At 32.8% G+C, this 17918-nt stretch overlaps 1 protein-coding gene across 14 annotated transcripts in view; it reads right to left on the reverse strand.

Annotated features, from left to right (window-relative positions):
• Positions 1-2999: 2999 nt before the first annotated feature.
• LOC126705364 (choline/ethanolaminephosphotransferase 1-like) overlaps positions 3000-17918 on the reverse strand; it is a 30217-nt gene continuing 15298 nt past the window's right edge. The window contains exons 9-16 of one of the 14 annotated variants that reach the window (XM_050404329.1): positions 9143-9206; positions 9019-9059; positions 8844-8928; positions 6999-7061; positions 4733-4791; positions 4573-4625; positions 4224-4296; positions 3236-3456 (exon numbers count right to left, since the gene is read on the reverse strand). In XM_050404329.1, coding sequence (XP_050260286.1) covers positions 3435-3456; positions 4224-4296; positions 4573-4625; positions 4733-4791; positions 6999-7061; positions 8844-8928; positions 9019-9059; positions 9143-9206 — 460 coding nt within the window. In that variant the 3' untranslated portion in view covers positions 3236-3434. The other 13 variants (XM_050404330.1, XM_050404331.1, XM_050404326.1 and 10 more) reach the window with 13 other exon arrangements.

Here is a 17918-nt window from a genome sequence, read left to right on the forward strand (position 1 = left end):
TAATTACCCAAATTTAAATTTATATGTCCAAATCTTGTCATCCAAACACACCATTAGAATCACAAATTTTACGTCAAAATTCAGACTATAAGTAGATATTTATCATTTTCATATAAACCTATCACTCTCTATCACACTATTTTTTTCTATTACTTATAGTATGCCACATCATATCAGAATTTTGACAAAAGTTATAGCGCAGCTAAGGATTAAAATTTCGGTGTAGTTTATCTATAATAATTTCTTACACACAGTGGAAAATGAAATGAGAGTTTTGCAGCAACTAGCAAGGCAATAACTTTATGAGGCCAAAATTTTGTTTCTCGTGAGTCATCATTGTTCTGCTTTTATTTGGGGACTGGTAAATAACAATTTATAGAGGAAACCAGACGTGGTGTGGGATTGATACCAGCTTAAAAAGCATTTATTATTATTATTATTATTATTTAGTTTATTTTTGTTATTATTCATAAGTTCTATTACGCTTTTGATATTATTCATGGATCTTATTATATTATTTTAATTACCTTTTAGTTTTACCTACAGTAATTTCAAAAAAAAGTTTTCAATTCCAAGAAAATAAATTGTTCCCAACTTATGGTAGAAAACAAAACAAATACTAACCTGTCAAAGTTTGGCTAGATCGATATATAAGAGCATCTCCAGCAGATTCTCCATATTTTTATACTGTTTGGAGAATGAACCATAATTTTTACCTTTTAGCTATCCGCTTTTTTAAATACATTTTCCAACAGATTCTCTATCTTATTTAAATATTATTTATTCATTCATTCTTTATTCTTTTTTTATCATCATTTATTCTTCTTATATTCATTCCCAACAATTATATTTTTCAATAAAAAGTATTATATTCACAACATTTTTCATAATACTTTCACAAGAATCACATTAAAATCTTATATGAAAAGTTGTTAGTAACTAGTTCTAATTTGAACCCACTGCTGAAATTATTTTTTTACTCATCAATATTAACTAATAACAATTTATCACTTAAAATTTATTATGAAAATATTGTAACAACATTTCTTAATTAAGATTTTTTATTTTTTATATTATTTTTCCTTTCTTTCAATTCATTCTCATCCATTTGTTTTCATTTCTTTTTTTCTTTTCCTTTTTTCTTGTTTTTATCCTCCACACACATGTCCAGTCTATCTCTATCCCCCCACCCCTTCTTTTATTTTCTATTAGTCCCTCACCTTCAAGAACACTCCGGACTCTCTCTTTCATTCTCTAGCTCTCTTTTTTTTTCTTATTCTTTTTTTTACTTTTTCTATTTCTACTTGATTCTAGAACACTCTCTAGTATGATCTTTTGACTTCTGTTTCTACTTCTATTTTCTTTCCTCTTCAGCTCACTTCACACACACACAGCCAACATGGCCTTCGTCTATCTTCTTCTTCTTCTTTTTTTTCCTTCCTTCCTTTCTTGTTCTGATTCACTCTGTTGTTACAATGGAGTTTGGATAGGCTTTCATGCTCTTGATCTGTTGTTTTTGTTTTGATTTTAGATTTGTTGTTCTAATTAAATTTGTATTTTTTTCTGTTCTTGATCTGTTGTTTCTATTCTGATTTTAGATTGTGTTTGTGTTTTGATTGTGTTACCGCTTGAGAGAGAGAGACAGATGAACAAAGAAGAGAGGAGGAAAGAGAAAGAATATTTTTTTTATTCAGTCGGATATTTTTTTTAAAGATAAAATAAGGGTTTAGAGTTGTTACAGCGATCTCTAAATTAAGATAATTATTGTAGTAATTTCAAAAAAATATTTGGAAAAGTTTTATGTTTAGAGAAGCTGTTGGAGTGTGTTCAGTGTGTGAATAGTAACATTTTATCTAAGAAAAATAAAAATACAGCATCTGTTGGAGATGCTCTAAAATATTAAGAGATTGACAATGTAGTTTTGGTTTGCACTTTCACCGTTTTGTAAGCCAAATCATTAGATATTCCTTGGATTCTGCATTTCGCTAGTAATGATTCCCTCACCTGCTGAGGATGCTCATTAAGGTCACCCTCGATTTTTGACCGCAGATGACCACAGTTGCATCACAGGAAGGTCCTAGCGTAGGAGAAGTTCTACCTTGCAACTGGTATGTGTTGCATGTGTGTCACAACTGGTGGGTCCCACTTGGGACCAGACCCACCAATTGTGAGACACAAGTAACATATACCCGTTGCAGGGTATATTTTTCCCTGCTAGACACAAAATTTATTTTAGAATGAAAAAAATTATGTCAATAATATTTTCATAATTATTTTTTTACAATAAATCCTAAATAGTAGGTTATTATTGATTTATTATAAGTGGGTTAAAAAATAATTTAAGTTATGAATTTAAATTAAAATTTATAATAATTTATTATAGTTTATTATAAAAATATTATAAACAAAATACTTTTCATTTTATCGTTTGTCATTTTAGCGTAGTAGCCTTATAAGAACCTTTTTTTTTTTTTTTTTTTTTGATTACTTTTTAAAACGTTCAATTTCATATTAACTACATTTTATTTAAATATTAACTACATTCAATATCCATTTATCGTAGCTATTTTACAAATTGAGTTCTTTTTCTATTTTGCTACGCCTTTTTTTTTTTTTTTAAAATTCCTTTTCCTTATTTTGTGGCTTTTACCAGTCATGTGGATTTGGATCCGGAGCTATTGCACAATGTAATTACCACTTCCCTACACCAGATTATAGTTGCTTATTTACAAAAGTACAAGAATTTTTTTCACTTTTAAACCTTGCATTAGATGAACTGTTTGACTACTTTAGGTTAATAATAATAAGTAAAAACGTTTTATTATTGTTCTTATCATTATTATAGAACTATACATATTCCGTCACAAATTGGAATTGGCACCGAAACAGAATTCAGAGCATTTCTACAATTATCAAATTACATATTTAATAAAATAAAAAGAGAGACATTGCATGGGTTATGGGTTACTACTAACCAGTGTTATACATGATTCTGAAAGGGAAAAAACACACACACGCTAGTGTTATACATTTGCTTGTATTATATGAAACGAGTTTACAAATCTAAATAAATTAAAAGAAAAAAAAAATTCTATTGCAAAGGTAAGGATGATCAAATTGGAGCTCGAACACTAAAATCCATTGACAACTATGTCATCAATGTTCTATTAAAAAAAAAAAGAAAACCCACCAAAACCTCAGCATAGCTCAATCATTCTGCAACTCACAGCTGGAAGGCAAAAGGAAGGTCAAAATGAGCAGAAGAGAACATGCAGATACAAAAGCACCAAACACAATCAGCACTACAAAATGTTTGGTACAAATGCTAGGAAGCAGAGACCCAGCTATTGATCATAAAATTGAAATCTGTATGGGGGAAAAAAGTTGGGCAAGTCTCAAGAAAGATGGGTGAACCTGGGGAACACTGGCAAAGTTCAAGCTTCTTTCCTAGTTATCCTGTAATTGACAAAGAAAAACATATGCAAAGGTCATACTCTATGTAAAGCTATTATTACAGGGAAATATCTGAAACCTTAATACTGCAGTATTCATTATATTGTGCTATTATAAACTACAATTAAATTGCTAACTAAGTTACATGTAAAATGGTTGTTTTTATAAAAATAAAGATTCAACGTAGTTGAACGTACTATGTTCATTTACATGAAGAGTAGTGCTACAATCTACAAGTACTACAAGTTTTACTGCATTGAGCTTACAAACTAATGGAATGGGTCACCAATCATAAAAAGACAATTCAAATATTCATTTATGAGGTGGTTAAAGTTTACCAATCACATTTATTGTCATATCAGTTTGTAAGCTTTATACAGTAAAGCTTGTAGTACCTTTAGCATTTTTCTTACAAGAAACCAAGGGAATATTGGAGGAAACAAATACTAGCATCTGGGTTGGTAATGACTTGCGAGTAAGTATATTACATCCTAAATAAAACAGCCAGCTGGAGTTAACTAAAACCTTTTTTTGGACTAACACAAGTGTCATACCCACCAAATAAAAATATAGAAAACGAAATTTATACACATTTCATACCACAGTAGCAAACATATTATAAATTGAGCATATAGTTAAATATGCTCAATTTGGCAAAGTCACAACTGATTTTAAAGCCAAAAAACCCACATCCAATCTAAACCTGATTTGAACCAAGTCGGGCAAAAAGGAAATGTGAAGTTTTACACGGTTTTTGATGGTAGCCTCACCTGAAGCAATAAATTCCCAACGCAGTTGTGATTTCATGAATGACGGATGTGGCAAAGTGCAAATACAGTACCACTGAGTTCAGTAAAAGATGATGTCAGGCACAGAACAGAAAGATCATAAAATCACAATATTACATCTCTAATCAATAGTAAAATCTAGACAATATTCCCAAGTAGCCACTGCAGCAGTAAAGATCTAAATATGTTTTCTTTCCATATACTAAGCTCCACCTAGACCTATTTCAAGCAAATAATTGGATATAGGAGTTTGTAAAATGTGAAAAAATAAGTAATTTACGACAGTTGACCAAATGCATTTTTTTTTTTTAAAGGGTAAAAGTCACCATACCTGAGAATGCACAGTAAAGAAGAAGGACCAGCCTCTCATCAACTAAAGGGACTCTGCCACAAAAGATGAACAGAGGTTCATGAGTGAAATAGAACCACAAGCATTGAGAATAGAATGGTAAGTCCATTATTCAGCACACAAAAATCAAATTACAACATACCCATCATTTAGTCTGGCTGTGAGTACATTTGCAATGGCGAAAGGGAGATATAGTAGTGACTGCACAAAATAATAGAGATTGTGAATTGCAATAGCTTTTTTGAGGTTGTAATTCAACCCAAGGAGTCTAGACACATGACATCACCCACAATCCCATACCTAAGAAGCACAGACACAGACACAACGCAACATTTCTTGAAAATTTAGAACAAGTCATGGCAGGAAAGAGCAATTAATTAATAAAAATTATATATATTTATATATTATTGGACATATATTACGTATGCTCTAGGTTTTAAAAATAAATAACCATTGAAATGCAAATAAATGATATGACTTACTAACCCTCAAACAATGGTCTTAACAATAAATGATAATCACATTACAATTATAAGTTTATAACCACTAAACAGTAAGCAGTAAACATATACAATAAACATCACTAAACAGTAAAAATAATAAACAATAACCAAAATTTTCTAATTTTATAACCATTATAATAAGTGTTTAAACCCCATTGGACCCGTTTCCATCACTCAAAATTTTACGACACTCCTAGTAAAAAAAAAATCCCACAAAAGGAGCACAACAGGGGCAGGCAAGAGGAGCTAACAGTTGCAGCAAAGCTTCTAGAAATCAGATCAAGCTGCCAGATGGGTTACCAATCTGACAGTAAGGGTTGCCAAGGAGGTGCAAATGGGCTGTTTGGTCCCCTATCTGATTGTGAAAGAGCATATCGATGGCTAATGGTGCAACGCAGATCGAGAAAGAGAGATTTTTTTTTTTTTTAAATTTTATTTTAGGCCGTGTAGTCTATAAATCTACAATCATTATCGTGTCAAGAAAGCAAATCGGTGATCTTTTTTAATTTTTTTGTTCAGCCGTGTCACGCTTGTGTCCCCTCCATGTTCGAAATTAAAAATAAATAATAAAAAATTATTATTTTGGGGCAGATACCTTAAGGTATGTTTGGTTGGGGTGAAAACAGGGAGGATGGAAAATAGGGAGAGGAAAATAGGGTGGAAAATAACATTTTTTGCTGTTTGGTTCAAGAGAGAAAACAAAAGAGACAAAAAATGGGGAGGAAAATTTTCCCTCCAGGCCCACATTTTTTTATCCTCCCAATTTGGGAATGGGAAGGAAAAAGTGCTGAATGATGTACTTTACACAAATACCCTCACTTTATTCATCTCACCTACCCCTCACCTTATTCATCTCACGTGTGAATGATTATTATTATTTTTTTCCATTATTCCCAGAGGTCTTCACACAGCACGTATATAATATAGCTAAACGACAGACACAAAAAGTGCAAGCCAATAGTTGTTTGTTATGTCATTCCTTTTTTTTTTCTTTTTTGAAAATTGTCTTCCCAGGCAGTAAGCAGGAGCCATAAATTTTAAATTATTATAATAATAATATAATTAATATAAATTTACATGTATTTGTGTTAATTTTTATATTATTTAATGAGTGTAAATATATCTATTTCTTATATATTATATAACAAGGACATAATAGTCAATTTATATAAACTATATTTTCTATCCTCCCTTTTTTCTCTCCAACCAAACAAAAAAGTTTTCCACCCTCCCACTTTTCCACCCCTCCAACCAAACACACATAATAGAAAACCAAATTTTTTCTATCCTCTCACTTTTCCACTCCTCTAACCAAATAGATCCCAAAGACATGCATACAGCCATGTCCCAGGCATGCCTGTGTCTGAAATGACATGCAGACCTTTTTGTTATGTCTGTTCTTCCTACTTGGCAGTTAATAACATGACAGAAACTGACATGCCCTTTTTAATTCTCAAATTTCTAGTTTCCAGCAGAAAGGCTGGCCAAAGAAGCAACACTTATCTCATGTCAAGCTCTAGAGCAATAAAGCTGACTGATGTTAGAAGAAATGTCAACCCGAACAACCGGTAGAGTAATACCAATTTCCCATTTTTTATTTTTCATGAAAATGGGACCTTATGCACCACTGAAAAGTAAAGGAAAACCCGACTTATCTTTGAATAAAATATTTAGCTGAAAAAGTATACTATTTTGAGTTTTCATTTTCGGCATACTTTAAACTTTTTTTTTTTGGATAAGTAGGCTTACTTTAAACATTTGAGTAGTTCAAAAACCAGTTATGGTGGAAAGAGACAGATAGGCAACATATTCAGAAACAACACAGCCAAAAAAAAGCCATAACCATAACCAAATTCTAGATTACCAACTAATTTCAAAGTGGTTTGGTATGAGAAAGCAACATACTATGCACATATTAGTTTTCAAGCCCTTTGGTTCATCGCACAAATGAGCGAGGATCATCCTTCCCTGCGAAAACAGATGTAATTCAGCAACAATTCAATGATAAAGAATTTGATTGTCTAAAACAGTAGTGCTCAGGGGAAAAAATTAAAAACTTATACAGCAAAAGCCAAAAGGTAGCTATAAGAAGGAAAAAGTCAAACATTGAGCAGACATTACAACACCAGATAACAAGGCTAGAACGTAAATGACCATGTATATGTGTGAATTATTTATTTATCCTATTTTTTGATATTGTCAATCACATGCTATGGCTTCCAGAGGAAAATCTACAGGACAGCCCCCAAAATACAAGCCAGAGATACATCGTACCATGTTAGAATGCCACAAACCATAAAAACAAGCTTGATCTTTAAACCACAACTAATTACGGCACCTTGCAGAGTCAATTATACACCATTAGGGTTCTAAAACCCATTTGACTATATTAAGCTCTTTCTACAGTTTATTACCAAAAATTTAGTATGAGAAAGATAAAAGGTTAACATAATCACATATCATGTAACCACAGCAATTCTCTAAGGACTTCATTTCTTTTTGATAAGTACTCTAAAGACTTTATCTCTAACCAATAACAAAACACCAGGTATCTTGTGCAAGTCAACCTACAGTTCTTTGGCAATCTATACAACTGAGTATTGAATGTCATAGTGACTACCATAGCAACTAAAGAAAAACATGCAATTACATGGACATAAAAATTATCAATTTGCAAATTAAGCAGTAACCAACCTGCAAAAAAGTCATCTACAAAGTTGCACCAAAACTACAACCTTATATTGGCACACAAAGGCTACCAAAATTACTATTGCGCTATTAAAAATTTTAATTATCATATTTCTAGAAAAATACAGCACAAGATGGTACACATTCTTGATGTAGCATCAGTTCTTAGTTGTTTTGGAATCTAAATAGCTGCTTTCATATGATCATCTGTCGGTACACGTTCTTGATGCAGCATCAGTTCCTAGCTTTTTGGAACCTAAATCACTGCTTTTATATGATCATGTGCCACCCATAGCTACACAAATAAGATATAAAATGGAAAATATTGAAATCAAGTTGCACCATGATGCAGCTACTACCATAACCACAAAACCTTGATCACCAGCTTTCAAACAGGGATCAACAAAACCTTGACTACCTAAATCAAAGCAGGATCCTCTTAGTTCCTCTCAGCTTTCAAATGGGGATCAACAAACATTGCCAAATTTACAAAAAGCTCAAATATATCACTTATTTATGGCAGATTTATTTGTTAAGCCAAAGATACAGCACCAGAAAACATGTTCAAGTCAAATCCTGATTCTGTCCAAATCTATACCATCAATTTAATTTCCTATGTTGTCCATCATGCAACAACAAAGGAAGTGCAATCTGGGTACAAGAGCACTCGCATTTTCTTTTTATGGGGTTAAATGGGTGAAGCCTAAGACAGTTGTAAACTTCTGGTTTGTTGGCAAAGGAAGTGCAATCTGGGTATAAGAGTGAAATCTGGAAGGTTATTGCATTCTTTAGGTGTTGCTCTAGTATACTTCCTGCATGATAATGTTCTCATCTCTATAAATTGATCTTTTAATTATTAAACAGAAAATTCCAATTTATCTTAGCCCGTCACAAATAAGTAAAATATATTTGCTAGTGACCACAGAACAGCAAAACTGAAAATCAAAAAAATTTAAAGAATGCATGGTAACAGCAATTTTAATAAAATCAATTCAAGTCAGAGAAGGAAAAATAGAAAATTCCAATGAATGGGGTAGTCACACTAAAACTCAAATATCTTACCACAAGAAAACCAAAGGCAAGACCAGTTCCCAATACAACTAAATGCGGATAGTTCCCCATTATGTCAGATGGAGACAAATAGTCCCTGCATTTAAAGTAATGCCAGTATGTAAACCCATAAGCATGTTTTAAAGAAAAACATGTAGAAATAACATATAACAGGTTTGAATCATACCAAACTAGCACTCCTCCCAAGAGTACAGCAAAAGGGTAAAGCTGATGAGAAATAACAAGAAAATAATATCACATCTCCTATGAGCAACGAAAAAAGACATGTATCCAATAGGTAGCAGTATTACCATTGCTAATGCCAGAAGCATGCTTCCTTTTCTTGCTTGAACTACCTTATAAACATTCTGTATGCTGCAAATAAACACAAAACAAGGGAGATCTTAGCTGCCCTTTAGCAAACAACATCATTAAGTAAAACATGTGAGCTGACAGTAATGTTATAGGTAAAAGCATCAAATTCACCTTTTTTTTTTTATATAGATTATAAGACTTTTGTTTAAAAAAATTGAACATCATGTTCACGATGGTGAACACTCTGAACAAGAAACAAATATAATATAATCAAGAACTAAAGGAAATAGAGACTAAGAATTCAGATAAAGAAATATAGTTCATGCACCCCCAAATACGAGCCCAATGAAACAGAGTCCCAAAGAGGAGAGATTTTAGATGATCCACTGTTCTCTCCTTGTCTTCAAAAATGCGGGTATTGCATTCGTGACAAACTAACCACATTAAACATGTCAGGACCATATTCCAAATGGTTGAAAGATGCTTTCCAAACCAATTTCTCCAAATGAAGAAAAAAGAGTTGACTGACCTTGGCATTACCCACAGGATCCTAAACACCACAAAAGCTTCACACCATAAGGCGTGAGAAAACTTACAATGAAGAAGAGATGATCCACTGATTCCCCATCACAGTAGCATAAACAACACCTATTAACTAGAGATTGGCCTCTCTTAACAAGATTATCAATGGTGAGTATCCCATCATTGGCTATCATCCATGAGAAGAAAGACACCCGTTTAGGCACCTTTGCACTCCAAATGCACTCCCAAGGAAAAACACCAATGTTAGGACCAGATAATAGCTTATAAAAAGAGCGCACATCAAATACCCCAAACGTAGTCAATCTCTAGACTAGGTGATCATCCCCCTCACCCCTCAGCATAGAGGAATAAATAAGCTCAAAAAAGGAATAAACAGGGGCTGCCTCCCAATCTTGAGGACCATGACGGAAAAGTAAATTCCAACTCCTACCTCCTTTTAGATTTGTTGTTCTAATTAAATTTGTATTTTTTCCTGTTCTTGATCTGTTGTTTCTATTCTGATTTTAGATTGTGTAACCGTTTGAGAGAGAGAGACAGATGAACAAAGAAGAGAGGAGGAAAGAGAAAGAATATTTTTTTTATTCAGCCGGGTATTTTTTTTAAGATAAAATAAGGGTTAGGAGTTGTTACAGCAATCTCTAAATTAAGATAATTACTGTAGTAATTTCAAAAAAAATATTTGGAAAAGTTTTATGTTTAGAGAAGCTATTGGAGTCTGATCAGTGTGTGAATAGTAGCATTTTATCTCAGAAAAATAAAAATACAGCATCTGTTGGAGATGCTCTAAAATATTAGAGATTGACAATGTAGTTTTGGTTTGCACATTCACCGCTTTTTGTAAGCCAAATCATTAGATATTCCTTGGATTCTGCATTTCGCTAGTAATGATTCCCTCACCTACTGAGGATGCTCATTAAGGTCACCCTCGATTTTTGACCGTAGATGACCACAGTTGCATCACAGGAAGGTCCTAGCGTAGGAGAAGTTCTACCTTGCAACTGGTATGTGTTGCATGTGTGTCACAACTGGTGGGTCCCACTTGGGACCAGACCCACCAATTGTGAGACACAAGTAACATATACCCGTTGCACGGTATATTTTTCCCTACTAGACACAAAATTTATTTTAGAATGAAAAAATTTATGTCTATAATATTTTCATAATTTTTTTTTCACAATAAATCTTAAGTAGTAGATTATTATTGATTTATATAAGTAGGTTAAAAAATAATTTAAGTTATGAATTTAAATTAAAATTAATAACAATTTATTATAATTTATTATAAAAATATTATAAACATAATACTTTTCGTTTTATCATTTGTCATTTTAGTCCTATAAGAATTTTTTTTTTTTGATTACTTTTTAAAACGTTCAATTTCATATTAACTACATTTTATTTAAATATTAACTACATTCAATATCCATTTATCGTAGCTATTTTACAAATTGAGTTCTTTTTCTATTTTGCTACGCCTCATCTGGTTTTGCTGTTTCAAATTGGTCACCAAGTTTTGCAAATTGGTCACCAAGTTCCGTAGTAGTAGTTAGGGGTGTCAATTCGGGTTAGCGTGTCGGGTTCGTGTCGTGTCGAGGTAGGGGTATTAGACTAAATGGCTCAACCCTAACCCGACCCATTTAATAATCGTGTCAGGATCCTTCAACCCTAACCCGACCTGTTAATAAGGCGGGTTGACCTGACCCAACCCATTTGACACGTTTAATAAACGAGTCGTGTTGGGTTGACACGAATGTAACACAACCCATTTCAACCTGCATAATATTAAATATAACATCCATCTATAAATTATTATTTTTTTACATCCCAAAAACCAGTGCATACACTTTAAGTCTTCGACCCACATTCAAAATAATATAGTTCAATAAAAATATAACATTCATCTAGAAAAAGTTCTTTACACTCCAAAAGAAGTGCAACACTTCAACCCAAATTCAAAATAACATAGTTTAATAAAAATAAAATAACATAGTTCAACAAAAATATAATATCCTTGGAACTTGCCAAATGCTAAGTATCAATATTGAAATAATTTGAGCAAACAGTAGACTAATCTTGACTATGACCACAATTATCATCCATAGATTCTTTGTTGATGTCCAAGTTCATAACATCTTCCACAAGCTCATCCAATTTCATTTGTGCAAGTTCTATGCCAAAAAAAAAAAAAAAAAAAAAAATATTAGTAGTTACAAAATATGATCATGCCTCAACAGTTTTACAAGAACTAAATAATAATAATGTAAGAGTAATAATAACTAATGAAACAAATAAGATTACCTTTCTCTCCATACAGCCAATCTCTAGTGCAAACCAATGCCTCGACAGTGTCCGACCTCAATGAACTCCTAAATTGATCAATCACTCTCCCACCAACACTAAAAGTAGACTCTGAGGCAACAGTAGAAATAGGAACACTCAAAACATCACGAGCCATGGAAGCTAATTCAGGGAATCGAAATTGATTTCCTTTCCAAAATGAGAGAATATCTAAGTTTGCACTCCTGTCTACTCTTGGCTCATCCAAATAGAGCTCTAATTGACTTTTTTGTGAATGGGCAGACTCTTCATCAATTTCAAATGAATCAAATTCCTAAATAAACAACAATATCAATAAATATTAAATATCACTCTTACAAAATAGCAAATAACTTATTAAATTAAAATAAAAAATAGCAATAAAAAATAACATATTAAATTAAAATAATTTTTTACCTGCATAACTGCTCTAGTCTCTTTGCTAAAAGATTGAATTGGACTCACATTAACAACCTTTCCACCACGTTTTCCAGTAGCCGTTGATGTTGTAGGAGCATTACTTGCATATTCCAAGAAAAGAGAAAATAATTTCTCACGAACATTCAAATATGCAGGAGAACCACTATATCCATAAAGCTTCTTATAGCAAAAATCCACAAACTGAAGCTTATAACGAGGGTCCAAAGAAACTGCTATAGCTAGTAGTACATTGAAGTCCAACCAATACTTCTCAAACTTGGCAAGCATCTGGATTGCCATTCTTCTCATGTACTCATCTTCATTCTCCATTTGTTGCCTCAAGGTTAAATAAATCATGAACACTGATGGAAAGTACAAATTGGCAGCAGGATATTTGGTTCCAGAAAATGCACAAGTAGCATCATAAAAAACAGCCAAGAATTTGTCAATCTTTTCTACCTTACTCCACTCATCAACAGTGGGACAATTCTTATAATTAGAGTCAGTCAATTCTAAATGACAAAAAGCACGCCTGTAGTAAAGAGCATTCTCAATCATAAGAAAGGTAGAATTCCACCTAGTGGGAACATCTTGTCTTAAGCCTCTCTTACCATCTAAAGACATTTGATTCACCGACTCTAAAAATTTTTGCTTCCTCACCTGTGAACCTTTCACATATTTAACACTTTCTCGAATTTTTTGGATAGCAATATCAATCTCCTTTAAGCCATCTTGTACTATTAAATTAAGAATATGAGCACAACAACGAAGATGAAAAAAATCACCATTACAAACAAGTGCTTTCCTAATACTCAACTGAGTTCTCAAGATTTCAACAGAAACATCATTAGAGGAGGCATTATCTAAAGTCACAGAGAATACCTTGTTCTCAATTTCCCACTCACAAAGCAAATTATACATTTTCTCAGACAAAGAAACTCCATTGTGTGGTGGAGGCATAAAACAAAAATTCAACACCCTTTTTTGTAGAACCCAGTTTCTATCAATGAAATGTGCAGTAATGCACATATATCCATCAGTGGTTACAGAAGTCCACAAATCAGATGTTAAACTAATTCTACTTGGAGCATCTTTTAACATGAATTTAATCTTTTCTTTCTCCCTTCCATGCATCCTAATCAAATCAGCCCTAGCAGTATTTCTAGTAATAATGGTAGCTTCAGGGCATAAATAAGCAAATATAGCTCTTATGGCAGTATACTCAACAAAACGAAATGGTAAGTCATGCATAACAATAGCAGCAACTAGCAACTCTCTAAATTTATCAGGTTCAAATTTAGATACAGCCCCACCATTTTTACTTAAAAGTAATTGACCCACATCTCGTGTATCTCTTCTCACACAATTTTCCAAATGACGCCTTAAGTTTCCAGTTCCGTAATTACCTGGAACCAAGTAAACAAGTCCACATCTCTTACATTTGCATCTTGGCTTCTTGTCTGGTCCGGGAGAAACCATCTCAAAGTGTGGCCAAACTAGTGAAGTTTTCCTACGTCTTTTCTTTTTTTGACCTTCCATTAGAACTGTTACATCTTCCAAGTCATCAACTTCTTCCTCAGTTATAATCTCCACATCATTTGTATTTTCCATGTTATTGCTCTTATTGGTTTCCTCCATCTATACCTACACAGTTCACAAAATGCAAATAAACAACACAATACAAATATAAACACTGTTCTTGACGTTTTATTATTATTTTCCGTCACAAACACTTTTTAATTCTATAATCCGCAACATATGAAATACACTTCAAAAAATAATATACGGATCCAAGGGTTATGAATTTTTGTTGTTTTTCACTGATGGATATACGGATGTTATGGATACAAGGGTTATGAATTCTATAATCCGCAACATATGAAATACACTTTTGTTGCTTTTCAGCTTTTGCATCTTAACACGTTTATAAGATGGCCAACAAGCATAATAATATAATATCAAGTTGTCTTATTATCATTCAAAGAAACTAAAACAAGTGGACCATAACCATATCATGCAATCAAGAAAAACACAAGGCACATGGGTTCAAAGTTTACGGTACAAAAGCTGAAAAGCATCATGCAGAAAAAAAAAAAAAAAAAAAAAAACACATTAGAGAGAGAGAGAGAGAGATAACCGGCTTGAGAGTACTGTTGAGAATTGGCGTGAGAAGAATAATACGGCTGGAATAAAAAAAATTTAGATATTTATAAGAAGGTTCAGAGGTTTAGGGTTTGTAGGGTTTAGAGATTTAGGGTTTGTGAAGTTTTAATTTTCAATTACATCCCTTGTAAATTTTTGTAATTACTTACTTTTCTTTTTAAATTTAAAATATATGTTGGATATAAAAGGTATTTGACAAATATAAAATAAAATAATTATTTATTTGTTATACGAGTTAAACGGGTTGTGTTAAGTGGGTCATTTCGGGTTTGACACAAATAAATTGACGTGTCAAACGTGTCTATTGCGGGTTACGCGAGTTGACCCGCTTATGACCCGCTTCTTATCGTGTCGCTTTCGGGTCGACCCGTTTATGACCCAAACCCATTAAGGCCCAACCCTAACCCGGAAAAAACCGTGTTGGGTTCGTGTCGTGTTCGCGGGTTGGGTCGAACATTGACACCCCTAGTAGTAGTTTTTTTTTTTTTTTTTTTTTTTTTTTTTTTAATGCCTTTTCCTTATTTTGTGGCTTTTACCAGTCATGTGGATTTGGATCCGGAGCTATTACACAATGTAATTACCACTTCCCTACACCAGATTATACTTGCTTATTTACAAAAGTAGAAGAATTTTTTTCACTTTTAAACCTTGCATTAGATGAACTGTTTGACTACTTTAGGTTAATAATAATAATAAGTAAAAACGTTTTATTATTGTTCTTATCATTATTATAGAACTATACATACACACACACACACACACACACACATCCCAAAATGGTATGCCAAAATAGGGGGTACTAAAATATTCCGTCACAAATTGGAATTGGCACCGAAACAGAATTCAGAGCATTTCTACAATTATAAAATTACATATTTAATAAAATAAAAAAAGAGACATTGCATGGGTTATGGGTTACTACTAACCAGTGTTATACATGATTCTGAAAGGAAAAAAACACACACGCTAGTGTTATACATTTGCTTGTATTATATGAAACGAGTTTACAAATCTAAATAAATTAAAAGAAAAAAAATATTCTATTGCAAAGGTAAGGATGATCAAATTGGAGCTCGAACACTAAAACCCATTGACAACTATGTCATCAATGTTCTATTAAAAAAAAAAAAAAAAAGAACCCCAAAACCTCAGCATAGCTCCATCATTCTGCAACTCACAGCTGGAAGGCAAAAGGAAGGTCAAAATGAGCAGAAGAGAACATGCAGATACAAAAGCACCAAACACAATCAGCACTACAAAATGTTTGGTATAAATGCTAGGAAGCAGAGACCCAGCTATTGATCATAAAATTGAAATCTGTATAGGGGAAATAAGTTGGGCAAGTCTCAAGAAAGATGGGTGAACCTGGGAAACACTGGCAAAGTTCAAGCTTCTTTCCTAGTTATCCTGTAATTGACAAAGAAAAACATATGCAAAGGTCATACTCTATGTAAAGCTATTATTGCAGGGTAAATATCTGAAACCTTAATACCGCAGTATTCATTATATTGTGCTATTATAAATTACAATTAAATTGCTAAGTAAGTTACATGTAAAATGGTTGTTTTTATAAAAATAAAGATTCAACGTAGTTGAACATACTTTGTGTTCATTTACATGAAGAGTAGTGCTACAATCTACAAGTACTATGAGTTTTACTGCATTGAGCTTACAAACTAATGGGTCACCAATCATAAAATGACAATTCAAAGATTCATTTATGAGGTAGTTGAAGCCCATCAATCACATTTATTGTCATATCAATTTGTAAACTTTATACAGTAAAGCTTGTAGTACCTTTAGCATTTTCCTTACAAGAAACCAAGGGAATATTGGAGGAAACAAATACTAGCGTCTGGGTTAGTAATGACTTGCGAGTAAGTATATTACATCCTAAATAAAACAGCCAGCTGGAGTTAACTAAAACCTTTTTTTGGACTAACACAAGTGTCATACCCACCAAATAAAAATATAGAAAACGAAATTTATACACATTTCATACCACAGTAGCAAACATATTATAAATTTCAATATAATTTGAACAAATAAGTTAAATATGCTCAATTTGGCAAAGTCACAACTGATTTTAAAGCCAAAAAACCCACATCCAATCTAAACCTGATTTGAACCAAGTCGGGCAAAAAGGAAATGTGAAGTTTTACACGGTTTTTGATGGTAGCCTCACCTGAAGCAATAAATTCCCAACGCAGTTGTGATTTCATGAATGACGGATGTGGCAAAGTGCAAATACAGTACCACTGAGTTCAGTAAAAGAAGATGTCAGGCACAGAACAGAAAGATCATAAAATCACAATATTACATCTCTAATCAATAGTAAAATCTAGACAATATTCCCAAGTAGCCACTGCAGCAGTAAAGATCTAAATATGTTTTCTTTCCATATACTAAGCTCCACCTAGACCTATTTCAAGCAAATAATTGGATATAGGAGTTTGTAAAATGTGAAAAAATAAGTAATTTATGACAGTTGACCAAATGCATTTTTTTAAAAAAAAGGGTAAAAGTCACCATACCTGAGAATGCACAGTAAAGAAGAAGGACCAGCCTCTCATCAACTAAAGGGACTCTGCCACAAAAGATGAACAGAGGTTCATGAGTGAAATAGAACCACAAGCATTGAGAATAGAATGGTAAGTCCATTATTCAGCACACAAAAATCAAATTACAACATACCCATCATTTAGTCTGGCTGTGAGTACATTTGCAATGGCAAAAGGGAGATACAGTAGTGACTGCACAAAATAATAGAGATTGTGAATTGCAATTGCTTTTTTGAGCCAAGGAGTCTAGACACATGACATCACCCACAATCCCATACCTAAGAAGCACAGACACAGACACAACGCAACAGTTCTTGAAAATTTAGAACAAGTCATGGCAGGAAAGAGCAATTAATTAATAAAAATTATATATATTTATATATTATTGGACATATATTACGTATGCTCTAGGTTTTAAAAATAAATAACCATTGAAATGCAAATAAATGATATGACTTACTAACCCTCAATGCTCTTAACAATAAATGATAATCACATTACAATTATAAGTTTATAACCACTAAACAGTAAGCAGTAAACATATACAATAAACATCACTAAACAGTAAAAATAATAAACAATAACCAAAATTTTCTAATTTTATAACCATTAAAATAAGTGTTTAAACCCCATCAGACCCGTTTCCATCACTCAGAATTTTACAACACTAGTAAAAAAAAAATCCCACAAAGGGAGCACAACAGGGGCAGGCAAGAGGAGCTAACAGTTGCAGCAAAGCTTCTAGAAATCAGATCAAGCTGCCAGATGG

This window comes from Quercus robur, chromosome 11 (genome assembly GCF_932294415.1).
Source record: "Quercus robur chromosome 11, dhQueRobu3.1, whole genome shotgun sequence".
NCBI lineage: Eukaryota > Viridiplantae > Streptophyta > Magnoliopsida > Fagales > Fagaceae > Quercus > Quercus robur.